Below are 14,855 nucleotides of genomic sequence, written 5' to 3' on the forward strand. Positions count from 1 at the left end.
TTATCAGCTTTATGTTTTCAATTTAAATTTAATGCAATATGTTTCGAATGCGTTTTTCCGGTGCAATAAAATTAATTAATTTAACTTTTGTTTCACCAATAACACATACATTTTACTTGACTGCTACATGATAACGCTTGGTTGCACAAATTTAGCTGAAGGGAAAACTAAACTTTCGCTTACAGCCGAGTCCAGTACATGGACGAGCGGATACGCATGTAGTCGGGCAGGTTCTCAACCGGGCCTACGGCGGCAACGGCTGGGCAACGGTCGAAGATGTAACGCATGGCAACATCACGCACATTTGATGCCGTCACATTCTCAATGCGACGCTCCAAATCGTGCAGCGGTTCACGACGACCGAGATGCAGCACCTGGCGACCGATGTCCTCGCAGATTGATTGCGGTCCTTCAAGCTGGGCCAACAGGCGGGTCTTTAGCTGCCGCTTGGCACGCTCCACCTCTCCATCGGTGACCATCGTGCACAGACGCATCCATTCGTTCTGCACGTTAAACAGCATGTCCTCACACAGCAACGGGTCGCACTCGAAGTAGATGCCCCACAGTCCCGCATCGCGGTAGTTCAGATTGAAGGACTCGTAATTGTGGCACAACTTATCGTGTGCCGAGGCGACGGCCAGCTTCGAAGCATTATTCACACCACCACCGAACGTGCGATCCCAAGAACCGATCAGTGCGCTAGCCACGGACAGTGCGACAGCGTCCGAACTAGTCACACCACATCCCTCCACGGCCACAGCGACATGAGCCAAGGGTATGGAATCGTCGCGGACACGCACTTCCGAACCGGTGAAACGAACCGCCGACAGTTGCGGTGGTTTTCCGTCAAACGTCGACTCCACCTTGCCCAAGTATTTCTCCGCCAGCTTCTCCAGCTCCGACTGACGAACGTCACCGGCCGCTGCCAGCACCATACGCGGGGCTTTGTAATGGGAATTGACGTAACCTCTGACATCGTCGCCCTTGATCGAGCGGATGTTGCTGCTTGGACCCCACACGGTGTTTCCAAGCGACGTGCCCTGGAAGGCGGTGGAGTGCAAATGGTCGAACACGACCTCACGCAGATTGCTAGCATCCACCTGCTCGATCTCGCCCAGGATAACTTCACGGGCGCGCTTCACATCAGCGTCGTCCAGCCGGGGGTTCTGCACGACATCGGCCAGAATTTCAACCAGCTTCGGGACGTCTTTCGAGAGGCAGCGAGCCGTGAACGAGGTCTGGTCGCGGCCAGTGCTGGCATCCAGCTGAGCGCCCATACTTTCCACCTCCTGTTCCAGCGCTGACTGTGATCGTTTGGTCGTTCCCTTAAACGCTAGATGTTCGAAAAAGTTTGCCGTACCGTTGCTGTTTTTGTCCTCGTAGCGGGCACCAGCATCGATGAAAAGACCAACCGTGGCCACCTGCGACGGAACGGATTCACTCGCTACGCGCAGCCCGCTGTCCAGTGTGGTTACCTCGGTAGCTGGTTCGTTCGAAAGAGCGGTGCGGAATGCGGCCGCATACGTCGATCCGGCGCGGCTTCCGGCCAGCAACGTTTGGCGCCGCACAGCCGTGGATAGTTTCAACAGCGAGGCCATTTCTCTGTATCCCCTTTTTGGGCACTCTGCGCTGCGATGGTGAAAACCTGGTGTTACGACAAACTTTTCGTGTTATCGAAAATACCTCTTTTTGCACTTTTCTTCCTGTCTTTTTTCTTACCACTCAACTGTCACGATAAGTTGATGACAGCAACAAAGGCGTCAGGGAGTTTCTACTAGTTCGATTTAAATGTTCCGTTGGATTAGTTTCTGTCTCAGTCAAATTATGAAGACGTTCGGCATATTTTATTATCATCACTGAGTACATGATTATGTGTAATTCTTACGATTGCATTATTCATCAGAACACTAACAACATTTATCACCTTATTTAACACATTTCATAATACGTTTGGTGTCCCAAATAGTACAGCTATTTTACTAATCTCCACAATATACTACAAAGTACACTAAACACTAATCTGATACAGTTCAGCTATGTGTTTAATCGTGCGTCTTGGGTTAGATAATTTATTTTTTCCCCGCAACAATAATTGAACCAGGCAGCATTGTATTTACTCGTTGTAAAATAGTATACTTCCTGCAATGCGGGTCAAGCTGTTTAATTTGGCGACATTGTCAACATTTTTTCTCAGCCAATTCTTCCCTCGTGGTCGTGCCAAATTAGTGCCCTTCAATTGTCTATAACTTTTGGTTCAGGTGCGTCAGGGAAAACGAATCCTTCACACACCTGTTTGCCAATTCGTTAAATTTCCCACTGGACCCGCCTTTTAGGACTGTCGCTGCTGTGGATTGAAAAATAGAAAATGGAGAAACAGAAATACACCAGCACATTCACACAAAGAAAAAGAAAAGATTTGATCAGTGACACGTCGAAAAAAAAAGAACTGGTAAATTTAGCATCCCGGATGTTTGGATCCAGCGTTCTCCACACAGGTGTGTTAAGTTCGATAGGATGTACTACAGATCGATTCGATTGGCATTCACATGAGAACAAAGGGACGAAGAATTAAGATTAATGATATTTCAAACATGTTCGGAAAGCTCGAATGATATACGTCGAGATGTACGATCAACGACATTGTGCTCCTACAAAGCAAGTACGCATCAATCTACGGATGAATAATTCAAACTACATTTAAACAAATATAACATGATTCGATCTCTACACAGTTGATTTGATAATTTAAAACAAAGCTGTTAAAATAAATTCCAACCGTTTTGCTGCAAAATGCATTAGTACTTTCAGTTAATTCTAAGTACTTCGATGATTGAAATGATAACTAAAATCCGTTCCTTCTCGCAAAATGTTATGAAGCATGAGAACAAAACGATGCTGCAAAATAAACCATCCTCAAGCGTGGGCTCCAAATGTGTTGTGATCCTTGTGGTGCTGAATGATCAACGGGAACGATACATACTGGCGGAAATAGAACGAAAAAATACAACCATGAAACAAAGCACGGCTCACATGCGCTACCGCGTTGGAATTCACATGAAACGCAAACAGAACATTATTATGGAAGCACCACGTTACATGTCCAAATCTTCCGTCGATTCTGCTTCCCGGAGTAGGAGACGCTGTTCGGACTTTTTCTTGTTTGCCAACTTCTTGACGGTACGTCGATTCCGTACACCATCCTCTTCGTCCATCATGCGCAGTATGGTGGTCTAAATGAAAGCACAATTCCATAACATTTTAAAAGTGCCGAAACAGCGCAGGCGAGTGAAGTTGTTACCTGGTCAGAGCAATCCATCGGAGCAACGGAAATGTCACGTACCGCACGGAAGTTACCGCAGTTGTTAAGATGTTCGTTTTCCAGGCGGAAATAGTTCCAGATGAAACGCCGAAATACCTCGAGCGGGCTTAGAATCGAGACGATAATTTCTCGATCAATGTATCCCATCTCGATCAGGCTCATTGAAAGCGTCCATCCAAAGCGCAATATGAGATCCTCGACGATGGAGAAGTAATAGAACCACTGCCGAAGGCAACAAAAGCAACAAGACAAATCACGTTAATATGAACCTTTTTTTCCCTTAGCACCTAGCCATACTTACATTCGAACCATAGACGACTTCATCGCGCAAAAACTTGTTATCACTCGACTTTGAGTCGAACAGCCCCCAATCCATCTTAATGTCCCAGGTGTACGCGTAGCAGGACGACACAATCGACGCCAGTATCCACAAATAAAACCACGGATTGTCCGAACTCTTCGCGTACTGGTCCCGGGTGGCCTGCGTGATGGAGGAAAAGATGACCACAAAAAATGATGTCGAGTACTTCAGTGCATTCGCTAGATGGGGATGGGCATCACGTGTATCACGAAACCGGCGCAAACACTGCGCCATACGGAACCAGGCCGGAAGCATTGCGACGACCGGTCGTATCCAGAGCGAATTGTTAATGCACTGATTCGGATCCTCCGCGTGACTCCAGTTAGTGATCGTCGAAAAGAAGCAGATGAAGTACTGCAGATCTAGAAATGCCGGCACAATGCTATTCAACTGATCAGCCAGCCAGAAGTCGGCAAAGTTTACGTAGAAGAACGGTGCCAGCACGATGCGGCTCAAGATACGCAGCGTCCAGAAGCGTGCCTCGTGCCGAAAGGTTTTCGTTGGATTCAGCAGAAATCCCGCCATCAGTACGTAAAGAATCAGTGGACTTAGATACGCCGGTATGGCCAGCGCATCCGCATACAGATAACCTAGCACACTCATCGTCCAGATGACGCCGAAAATCGATGCCAGCTCCATGATGTGCTGCTCGGACAGATGGTTGCGTGGATCCAGCTCGAAGATGAGCACATGATTAACGCCTGACGAGCGCCATCCATACACGTTGATGCCCCATAGAAACATGAACTCCACTATTAACAGCGGTCCCCGAAATAGCCGAAAAGCTACGATCCAATCGTCGCGCCGCATCCGGAACATCGCGGACAGGACGACAGCCACACACAGCACAATGAGCGAGCCGGAAAATAGGCCCACCTTGAACGTGGTCCAGGGGCTCTGTTGCTCACCGAGCGGTGGTACCCTCAGCCGCTTCATGGCACGCTGCCGATCGCCTCCTTCGATCTCGTTCGTCACAATGTTCTCGGTTTCGTGGATCAACCGATCGATGTCCTTGTTAACGTAGAAGTGAGCCGACTCAACGTGTTCCGCACGCCATCGTGCTCCGAAATCAACGTTCAGCAGCTTGTCATGCTTCTTGAGGATCTTCCGGAATCCGGTAAAGTTGAGGTTCTGATAGTTCTGGAGCAAAATAAGGCTCAGATAGAATTCGCTAAATGCAAGCTTCAGTTCCTGGATTTTGCGCACGGACACGTTCTTCTTGCGCAGCAGATTCTTTTTCATCTTGTGAAGATTGTCTTTCTTTTTCTTTGTGCTTTCTTCCATCTCGAGCGTTTCGCTCAGCTCCGTCCGAAGGTTGGCAAATTTACGGGTAGCTTCGGCGAGTTTTTCTGAACAGAAATCGTAATAAGTTGAAGCACACCAAACGCTGGAAATCGTCCATCACACTTACCAGAGTAGAAGGTGTTGATTTTGGCAAGTTCACTATCACAGTAGTGGAAAAACTGTTCGTCGAATTTGGCAAAATATCGCGTCAGCACTTCTGGATCGACCAGTTCGGCTGACGGCGATTGTTCGACGGCCGCATACAGTTGGGCCTTCATCTCCTGAAAGTATTTGAACAGAAAGTTTATTTTACTTTCAAAAACGAATCAGTCGAAGTTTAAATAAGGCAACTTTTTGGGTATTCACTACACTTCAACGATAAGTATTCTAATTAGCATTCAATCCGCCAGCGAAGGACGTAATAAACGCTCTAATGTACACAAACAGAAAAGCAGCGTCGGGTCACCGCCGGTCGCCGCAAAACGTGCATTGGAAAACATGTGTTTGACACACAGTACCGAAAACCATTCAAATTTCCGTCTCGCCAAGTTGTTGTTTTTTTCGGTCATTCTTGTTATCCGCTTTTCCGACCAGCCTGGCGAAATGGAAGCGTTTAACAGGTGACCGAAACATTTGCGGAAAATCAAAATTTAGACCAACGATTTTTTTTTCTGCTTCAAATGGAGAGAGACTTGCCGCACGCGGGCTTCTTGGCGGGAACAGCTGACGTGCATTGTTTACATACACGTTCTCATGGTCGGGCCACTTTTCGGGAGCGGGTATCTTTTTGTTTCGTTTCACGTCCTTCTCACAACATCGAATCGGTTCCGATTGTAACATAAACAGTGCAGTTCGAGTCTGCGCAAATGCAAATCACCGATGGTTGCCTCCGCACCCGCCCTCACAATTCAACGTTCTTCGCCCGCCGTTTAGACAAGGGTCACAGGATGGGTCAAACGGCGAAGAATCCATTTTTCCGGATTGGTTCGCATTTCTGGAGTGCCTCAAAATTAAACAGGAAATGCTTACCTCGTACTGTATGTACTGTTTGCGCCATTCCGGCGTTATGTGTGCGGCCAGATGTTCGGCAAACTTCATGGTGTGAATGTGGATGATGAATTTTGCTGTGGAAATTCGATTTACTATACCGCCTGCCGGACGAACGCAGTTACTACCGAGCACATCGCACGCGAATGTGAGACACTTGTCAGATGGGAAGGTACCTTCACTCGCTTCACTATAGCATCATCACCAACGACTGCGTCTGGCTGTGGTTTTTTCGTGCGATTAGTTGTGTCGTGCGGAGAAAAACGGTGCTTCGAGGAATGGTGGAAAACAACGATGCGATGCAAAGCGCTTGCGGGAAAATCGTGCCCGATGACAGGTGAATGCCTTTTTCAACGGTGTTGCGACTGATACTAGTTGTTGCGGTCGCAACGTTAGATTTGAATATTTGTTTAAAAATTGTAACTTATCGCATGGGGTCGCTGAGCTAGACCGAAATAAACAGAGAATTTTGGAAAGGTCGGTTTCACGATACCATCGATAAGAATAAATCATGCATCGCGTAGGTCATGCGAAGGAGGTCTATGGGAAACTTAAACAAGCGTTTCAAGTGCGTTCAACAGCGCGGGTAAGGAATGCATGTGCAGCACAATGAGCTGCTTTCAATGTTGGGTGCAATAAAACTGAAATGTTTAGGATAAGGCACCAACGAAAGTGAACACGTGTCAAAAGGGTCGTACACGCACCGTGGTTCAATAATCAACGTTAGGCGTGAAATGCACTTGCATCAAACAATCGCTTTAATTCAGTTTTCCAGAAATATAAAACCTAGCCATGTGTTTATTTAGGATGAACATAGAAGAAAATAGGAAAAGACCAACGCGATCTAACTTACTAATACCACCACAATGCGTAGGCGTATACGCATAAAGAATACACAAACACTTTCAAACATTGTTAGTATATAAGGCAAAGAAATTTGTTAATAAAATTAGATTTAATTCAGAACTTGAATGGAGAACGTCTCGACTTTCTGTTGAATTTTCTTGATCTCTCCTAAGGCTTTGCGTTGAATCTCGCCCGAGTCATCTGACCCATCCGAAAAGTTGCTTAAACCGGATTGTTCCACTTTCGCAGCATAGGTTCCGACGCACTGAGAACACTAGCGGGAAGTTCAATGAACAATTGGCGACAGTAACCCCTTTTCGGTCAGAAACTCAACTATCCTGTTTTACGGTTAAACTAGGGACTCGGAAGGCCTCTCCTTCGCGTGGCCTGGCCTGGGTTTGGCCGTTAACATTGGTGGCTCCAGAGAGGAATAAAACTACAAGTTAGGGCTATAGAGAGCAAATTACGTACAAACATTGTGGCTTCAGCGTATAAACGCATCCACATTACTTTGATCGCTATTAAGGAAAAACCTACTTTGAAGAAAAGGTAATAGTTCAAGGACAGAGATAATTCTCAATAATAAAGAACACACCTACTGTTGAAGAAAAGGTGTCAGTTCTAGGGGATAGGAGGATAAAAAGAACCTTCTATAGGTAAACACACCTTAAGTTTTCCGCCAGGAAGGCTAACCTGTGTTAACTGGGCGTAGGGCACACAAATAATTGTTCTGTAGGAAAAACCTATTCCGCAAGGGAAGTAAGACCCAGTCAGAATGTCCAAGAAAAATCCCAGCACAATGGATGCAAAAGGGAAAAAATACTTTACGATCAATGAGAACGGTAATTGCAGACTCTGCCACCGGGCGGATGACGCAGAAGAAACTATGATAGAATGTGATGAGTGTGATAGATGGTTCCACTTATCATGCGTAAAACTGGACAAGATGCCAGCAAAAGGGGATGAATTCATCTGCATCAAGTGCAAGGTGGACCGTTCACAAGGGGTTCCACTTCCCGATGATCGAAGCCAAGATACGGCGATCAAAGCTTTAGTCGAAGCACTAAAGATTAACAGCATAGGTGAAAGCACCTACATAAAGCGAACGACGCTAATGAATCTTCCATACTTTGATGGAAAGGCTAAAGACTGGCCCAAATTCAAAAAGGCTTTCGATGAAACAACGAAAGAGGCCCAGTTCAGTCAGCTGGAGAACATGAACCGGCTGCAGAAGCATTTGAAGGGTGAGGCGGAAAGAAGCGTTAGACCGCTGTTTTTAGATCCGCAAAATGTGAGTTCTATAATGAAAAGATTAGAAGAACTATACGGTCGCCCGGAACAGGTATATCAAGACCTTTTAAGAGACATTACGAAAATTCGTATGGATAAAACTAAGGTTCCTGAACTGAGCGACGCATTGGAAAACCTCGTGACAAACATTCAGGTCATGAGAAAAACAGCATACTTGTATGATCATCGATTGATAGATGATTTGACACTGAAACTGCCTACTCACCTTCAAACTAAATGGATAGAGCATAAAAAGACAATCGAACAAGATGAAATTGTAACTCTGATGCATCTATCCAGTTGGCTTCTGCCAATAGCAGCGACAATAAGACTGCTTCCAAAACGAAATGATCGACAGTCGATCAATATGCATGATGCAAAGCCATCACCAAGCATAACCAGAAATATCCCAGAACAGCCAGAAAGGCATCGAGGTTTTGTAAAAAATAGGGAACAAAAAAGAAATCCCCAACAAGGCCCAAATAATCGGCGTCCGATTATTAGAAGACCATTATGGTCACCAAAATGCCCTATGTGTACAGGATCGCACATATTGCCGCAATGCGAACAATTTAAAAGGAAAAGTGTTCAAGAAAGGCATAACATAGCATTTCAAAATCGTCTATGCTGCAATTGTTTAAAAGGCAGCGGACATAAGGCACAAGATTGTCAAAGTAAGCCATGCGGAATACAAAATTGTACAAGGAAACATCATCCTTTGTTACACCGCAATGAAACAATGGAAACGGTTAACTATCACCAAGCTAACCGCAAGATATATTACCAAATCGTACCGGTAAAATTGATCAATGGTACAAAAGTGGAAAAAACGTTTGCATTTCTGGATACAGGATCTTCGCTCACACTGATTGAGGAAGAAATAGCAAATAAATTGAACTTGGTTGGCGAAAATGATCCACTTACGATGAGGTGGACTCAAAATCTATCGGTACAGGAAAACGATAGCCGTCGTGTAAGTTGCCTTATACAAGGAACTGACACCAAAAAACATTGTCTAAAAGAGGTTAGAACAGTAAAGAACCTAAAGTTGCCAGAACAAACCATTGATGTAAAAGAAATATCAATGAAATATCCTCATTTGAGACACATACCAACCCAACCATATAAAGATGCTAGACCGACTGTTCTTATCGGCCTGAACAATAATCAGCTGTTAATGCCTCAGAAAAAAGTAATGGGTAAACCAGATGAACCCGTGGCAATTAAAACAAAATTAGGTTGGATTATTTTTGGAGTGGATTTAATGAAAAATTATGATGAATTGAATCATATCATGATCCACAAAAACGAAGAATTAATGAACGATATGATAAAAGAATATTTTTCCACTGAGAACTTTGGTGTTAAAGCATCAAAGACAATTTTATCCCAAGAAGAAGAGCGATCGAAGGAAATAATCGATAAAACGCTCAAAGAAAAGAATGGGAGATATGAAGTAGGACTCCTATGGAAAACAGAAAACATATGTTTTCCAGACAGCTATAACCACGCTCTTCGTCGCCTAGAATCACAAGAAAAACAGTTAAAGAAAGATCCTTCTCTGCAAGAGTGGATAAGAAATACATTTAAAGAGTATGTCGAAAAGGGATATCTGCGAAAGCTATCCAAACAAGAAGCGGAGAAAAAATCTCCGAGAACCTTTTACCTCCCACACTTCATCGTGGTGAACCAAAACAAACCTCAACCGAAACCGCGTTTAGTTTTTGACGCGGCGGCAAAGGTTCAAGGTATCTCTTTGAACTCTCAACTCCTGAAAGGTCCAGACGAGATGGCCTCTTTATTCGGCGTGTTAGTGCGTTTCCGTGAAGGAAGTATTTGTGTAACTGGTGATATTAAAGAAATGTTTCACCAAGTGAAAATTCGCCAAGAAGATCAGGATGCACAAAGAATATTGTGGAGAAACAGTGATAGTCAGAGAGAACCAGATACCTACGTTATGCAAGTAATGACGTTTGGTGCTACATGTTCACCAGCTTGTGCGCAAATTGTGAAGAATCGCAACGCTGAGAAGTATAAAAGTGATTACCCTTTGGCATTGAAACCAATAGTAAATCAACACTACGTTGATGATTATCTGGACAGTTTTTTTACGCTTGAAGAAGCTGTGTCGACAACATGCCAAGTGATAAAGGTACACGAAAAAGGAGGTTTTCACATCCGGAACTTCACATCAAACAAAAAACAATTGTTAGATTCAATTTCCGGTGATCGTGTTAGTAAGCAGACCACAATTGTGTCAATAGAAGAAAAAGATTCTAGTGTGGAGAAAATATTAGGAGTTCAATGGAATACAATAACCGATACATTCGGATATAAAGTATGCTTACCCGAGTATTCGGCAAGTATGAAATTAACTAAGAGACAATTATTAAGCTCAGTTATGAGTATTTTTGATCCTCTGGGTTTAATAAGTCACTTAACCATACACGGAAAAATCCTAATGCAGGCTGCGCATATATCCAGCGCTTCCTGGGATCAGCAGCTACCAGAGCACTTAATAAGCAAATGGTTAGATTGGAGAAAATTGGTATCCTCTGCGAGTGATTTGGCTATTATCAGGCCTATAGTAGCAATGAAGCCAAAATCAATCGAACTACATACATTTGTAGATGCATCCCAAGATGCTTTCGCTGCATGTGTCTATGCTAGAAGTAAAGCAGATACATTATTCATTGTAAGATTGATCGCAGCAAAGTCAAGAGTGGCACCGATTAAAGCCATGTCTATTCCGCGATTAGAGCTTCAAGCAGCTATATTGGGAGTAAGGTTGACAGAAACTGTCAAGAAAGAACTCCGTTTGCCAGTAGGTGAGGTAACATATTGGAGTGACTCACAAACCGTGCTAGCATGGATTAATAGCGAGCACAGAAAATATCATCAATTTGTGGCTCATAGAGTGAGCGAAATTTTGGAATCTAGCAGTATGAGTCAATGGAGATATGTTCCATCGAAGGAAAACCCTGCGGATTTGGCTACTAAGCCATCAAATGATATGAGACTCTGGTTCAACGGCCCGTCATTTTTAGAAGCAAATGAAGACTGGCCCGCTAATTACAGTAAAGAAAATACAATGGAGGAAATCCGTGTGATGGGTCTACATAGTGAAAGAAGAGTAATACTACCAGAAGAAAATTACTCAAGTTGGGAAAGATTATTAACCCATGCGACATACTTGAAAAAATTCGTGGATTATATTAAAGATAAAGGATCGTTTACAAAAAATATAACCAACAAAGACACCCAGATCGCAAGGATTCATTTTCTTAAAAAAGCTCAATGGGAAGGATTTCCCGAAGAAATGAAAGTCCTAACAAACGGACAAAGCGTATCAGATAAAAGTAATATTAGGTGTCTTATGCCATATCTAGATGAAGATGGTGTTATGAGGTCATGTGGACGCCTCGAAAATATAACTACCATTACGAAGAGCGCTCGTAAGCCCATACTACTTCCCCAAAAGACAAGAATCACGAAACTTATCGTGCGTCACTATCATGAAAAATATCTGCATCAGGCAGATAATGTCGTTATCGCAGCCATAAGACAAACATTTTGGATAGTAAATTTGAAACAAGTATTGAAAAATGTAAAAGGTTGCTGTCAAAAATGTATTTTACGTTCAGCGACACCAACATCACCTCTTATGGCTCCTTTGCCAATATTTCGAGCACAGCCGTACAACCCTCCATTTCTGCACACCGGAGTAGATTACTTTGGTCCCTTGGAAATAGCAGTTAAAAGGTCCGTAGAAAAACGATGGGGTACAATATTTACGTGCATGTCTACTAGAGCAGTACACATCGAATTAGCGGAAAAATTAGATACAGACAGTTTTCTTGTGTGTCTTAAGAATTTCCAGCATAGAAGAGGAAAAATAGCTCATCTATACAGCGATAACGGTACAAATTTTGTGGGAGCTGAAAAAGAATTGAAAAATCTGGTTCAAGAAATCGATCAGAAAATGGGAAAAGAAGCTGCTACAAAATACCAAATTGATTGGCATTTTAACCCTCCCTCAGCACCACATTTTGGAGGAGTGTGGGAAAGACTAATACAAGTAATAAAGAGAGCGTTAAGATTTATGGCTGAAGAATGGAAACATAGAAAGCCTTCTGCTGAAGTATTGAGAGCTACGCTGATTCAAATAGAATACATGCTTAATTCAAGACCTCTCACGGATATACCTTTGTCTACAGATGAAGACGAAGTATTAACACCATTTCACTTTATAATTGGTAGGTCAGCAGAAAGCATACCCCCGAACCCAATCGTAACAAGTCAATTGAATAGAAAAGATTATGTGCGAATTCAGCACCATTCAAAAACATTTTGGGATCGATGGAAGAAAGAGTATTTGCCAACTCTAATAAAAAGAAATAAATGGACTAGCAAAACAGAACCTTTAAAGGTAGGAGATATCGTAGTATTGACAGACGACAATACATCTCCGGGTAAATGGTTGAAAGGGAAAATCATTCAAACTAATACAGCTCCAGATGGGCAAGTTCGATCAGTAGTAGTAAAAACAAAAAATTCGATTTTGAAGCGTCCTGCAGTAAAAATAGCAGCTATAAACGTTGAGCCAAAAGAACATTTACTGCACCAAAAACAAATAAAAAGATCATTGGATACAACTACTGAAAAGGTTCAGCCAAAAAGACAAAAGGCGATGAGTTTTCACTTACAAACCATTGCAATGCTAATTCTAATGTTTTTTACCGCCACAATACTTGGATCTGAAATGAGGGGATTAATTGCATATGATTGTGCAAATAATGATATAAACATTACTAGCTACTCTTTAATGGACGTAGCATCGTGTGTCCCACAACCAAGAAATTTAACAACCACTGAAACAAGGATTCAAGTATTGCAAAGAAGTCCTAAAACAAGTGTCCATGTATATCAATGTAAGGTTATCATAAAACGATCCATACGATACTGCGGAGCGTTTTCACATACCTCCGATTATGAACAAGGTTACGCGTACATTGTCAGGGAATTTAAGCTTGATGAATGCCAAAAGGCTCAATCGACCGGAATCATCAGATTATCGGATAACCACAAGGTCATGGAATTAAAAAAGAATAGTACTACAAGAGGAGAATTGTTAGTTGTAGGAAGTCTTAAAGGAACCTCCTGCAAAGGAGGAGTATATACCACATCAAGCTACACTTGGGAAGACGCGTTAGTTTATTACGAATACGAAATAAGTATGCATGATTATACTGCAATAGCAGATATTGAAAATAACCAAATAAATTTAAGAAATGGTATTATCTGCACATACACGACTGGATGGTGTCTCGACGTGGAGTTCGGTTACATGACCTGGGAGGTGGATATGAAGCAACTTTGCGTAGAAACAGAATTTGAGACCATCTACGAAGGGAATGTCAACAAAACCGTTGACAACGATCAGCTGGGAATCAGATCGAATGCAGTGTACACTTTGCTTTCGGAAACTAATATGTTTTCAATTCGAGCACGCGATAAAACGCAGATATGTGGATTTGACGGATACTTGACAGATCATCCAAGAATCTTCGTGCTAGAGGCAAATGGATATAGATCACCATTTACTCGAAAGGCTAACATCGGCAGAAACCTAGATCTGTTCACATATTTCAACTCGAAAATAACACTTGTAGAAAATTATCTTGGCCAAAAGTTGAATGAAGTCTACATGAATGTGATGACAGAAATGTGCAAGATAGACAAAGCACTACTGGAAACAAAGCTTACATTGGCAAGAGTAAGTCCAAGCGAATTTGTCTCGAACATAGTGAAGAGTTCGGGCTACACAGCAATAGTAGCCGCGGAAGTCCTTTATATCCTCGAATGCAAGCCGGTATTTGTGACATACGAAAGCAAGACGGATTGTTATCAAGAAATTCCGGTAAAATATAACAATCGTTCGATGTTCATGGCGCCAGTGACAAGAATTCTACAATTGAGAGGTACCGAAATTGATTGTACTCCTTTACTACCAGCGAAATTTATGATCGGTGGACGATGGTACACAACCGATCAACGATTGAGAGAGACGACAGCTCCAAAACAGCTAACTACAGACGTACTTACAAGTTGGTCATACACACCGCTACCTAGCCTAATGAAAAGCGGAGTGTACGATGCTGATAGTTTGGAGAAGATGAAAAACATGGTGTACGAGCAAGGCGACAGGAAGGTCGCATCATCAGTAATGCACAAGATTATATCTGGGCAACATCCTAAACTGCAAGGATATTCATTTGACGCGCTAGTTACGGAAAGTATAATCGACAACGCCTTCAACAGATATTGGTCCAAATTAATCATATGGTCAACCTGGTTGGGCAACGTGACGTCAACTGCAATCGGAATCTACCTCATGGGAAGAATAGTAAAATTTGTAATCGACACGGTGATACACGGGAAGATACTATACGACATCTATGGTCTCGGGTGGCAGCTGTTAGCTTCATTCTGGGATTCTCTCACCAATCTTCTATCTCACCGCAGTAACTGGAGAAAGCCGGCAATGAAGGACGAAACGGCACCTGAAGAAAGCGTCAAAGCAGAGGAAGAAAATCTAACTAACAACATAGAGTTAAGTTGCATGCAAAACAACGAGCGTCTGTACCCAGATTATAACATTGAAAAAGAAACGGAAAACAAATTAAACAAACCCAAATTCAAACCTAA

General features: G+C 43.0%; 2 protein-coding genes across 2 annotated transcripts; both read right to left on the minus strand.

Annotated features, from left to right (window-relative positions):
- Positions 1 to 85: 85 nt before the first annotated feature.
- On the minus strand, positions 86 to 1,694 carry LOC125769169 (mitochondrial-processing peptidase subunit beta-like). Its single transcript, XM_049437715.1, has one exon. It carries the CDS (start codon positions 1,596 to 1,598, stop codon positions 180 to 182), a length of 1,419 nt encoding a protein of 472 aa, XP_049293672.1. The 5' UTR covers positions 1,599 to 1,694; the 3' UTR covers positions 86 to 179.
- Positions 1,695 to 2,041: 347 nt separating this feature from the next.
- On the minus strand, positions 2,042 to 6,375 carry LOC125769164 (xenotropic and polytropic retrovirus receptor 1). Its single transcript, XM_049437704.1, has 6 exons — positions 5,994 to 6,375; positions 5,092 to 5,245; positions 3,621 to 5,029; positions 3,299 to 3,541; positions 3,097 to 3,230; positions 2,042 to 2,344 (listed from the first exon to the last, which is right to left on the minus strand). Exons 1-6 carry the CDS (start codon positions 6,060 to 6,062, stop codon positions 2,305 to 2,307), a joined length of 2,049 nt encoding a protein of 682 aa, XP_049293661.1. The 5' UTR covers positions 6,063 to 6,375; the 3' UTR covers positions 2,042 to 2,304.
- Positions 6,376 to 14,855: the final 8,480 nt, after the last annotated feature.

The sequence above is a fragment of the Anopheles funestus genome, chromosome 3RL (genome assembly GCF_943734845.2).
Source record: "Anopheles funestus chromosome 3RL, idAnoFuneDA-416_04, whole genome shotgun sequence".
Classification (NCBI taxonomy): domain Eukaryota; kingdom Metazoa; phylum Arthropoda; class Insecta; order Diptera; family Culicidae; genus Anopheles; species Anopheles funestus.

Coding starts and splice junctions, on each gene's coding strand:
- LOC125769169 (XM_049437715.1), bottom strand. CDS start 1,598: ATGGCCTCGCTGTTGAAACTATCCACGGCTGTGCGGCGCCAAACGTTG.
- LOC125769164 (XM_049437704.1), bottom strand. CDS start 6,062: ATGAAGTTTGCCGAACATCTGGCCGCACACATAACGCCGGAATGGCGC. Junction 5,030..5,091: donor AATCAACACCTTCTACTCTG/GTAAGTGTGATG, acceptor ATTTCTGTTCAG/AAAAACTCGCCGAAGCTACC. Junction 3,231..3,298: donor CGATGGATTGCTCTGACCAG/GTAACAACTTCA, acceptor GCTTTCATTTAG/ACCACCATACTGCGCATGAT.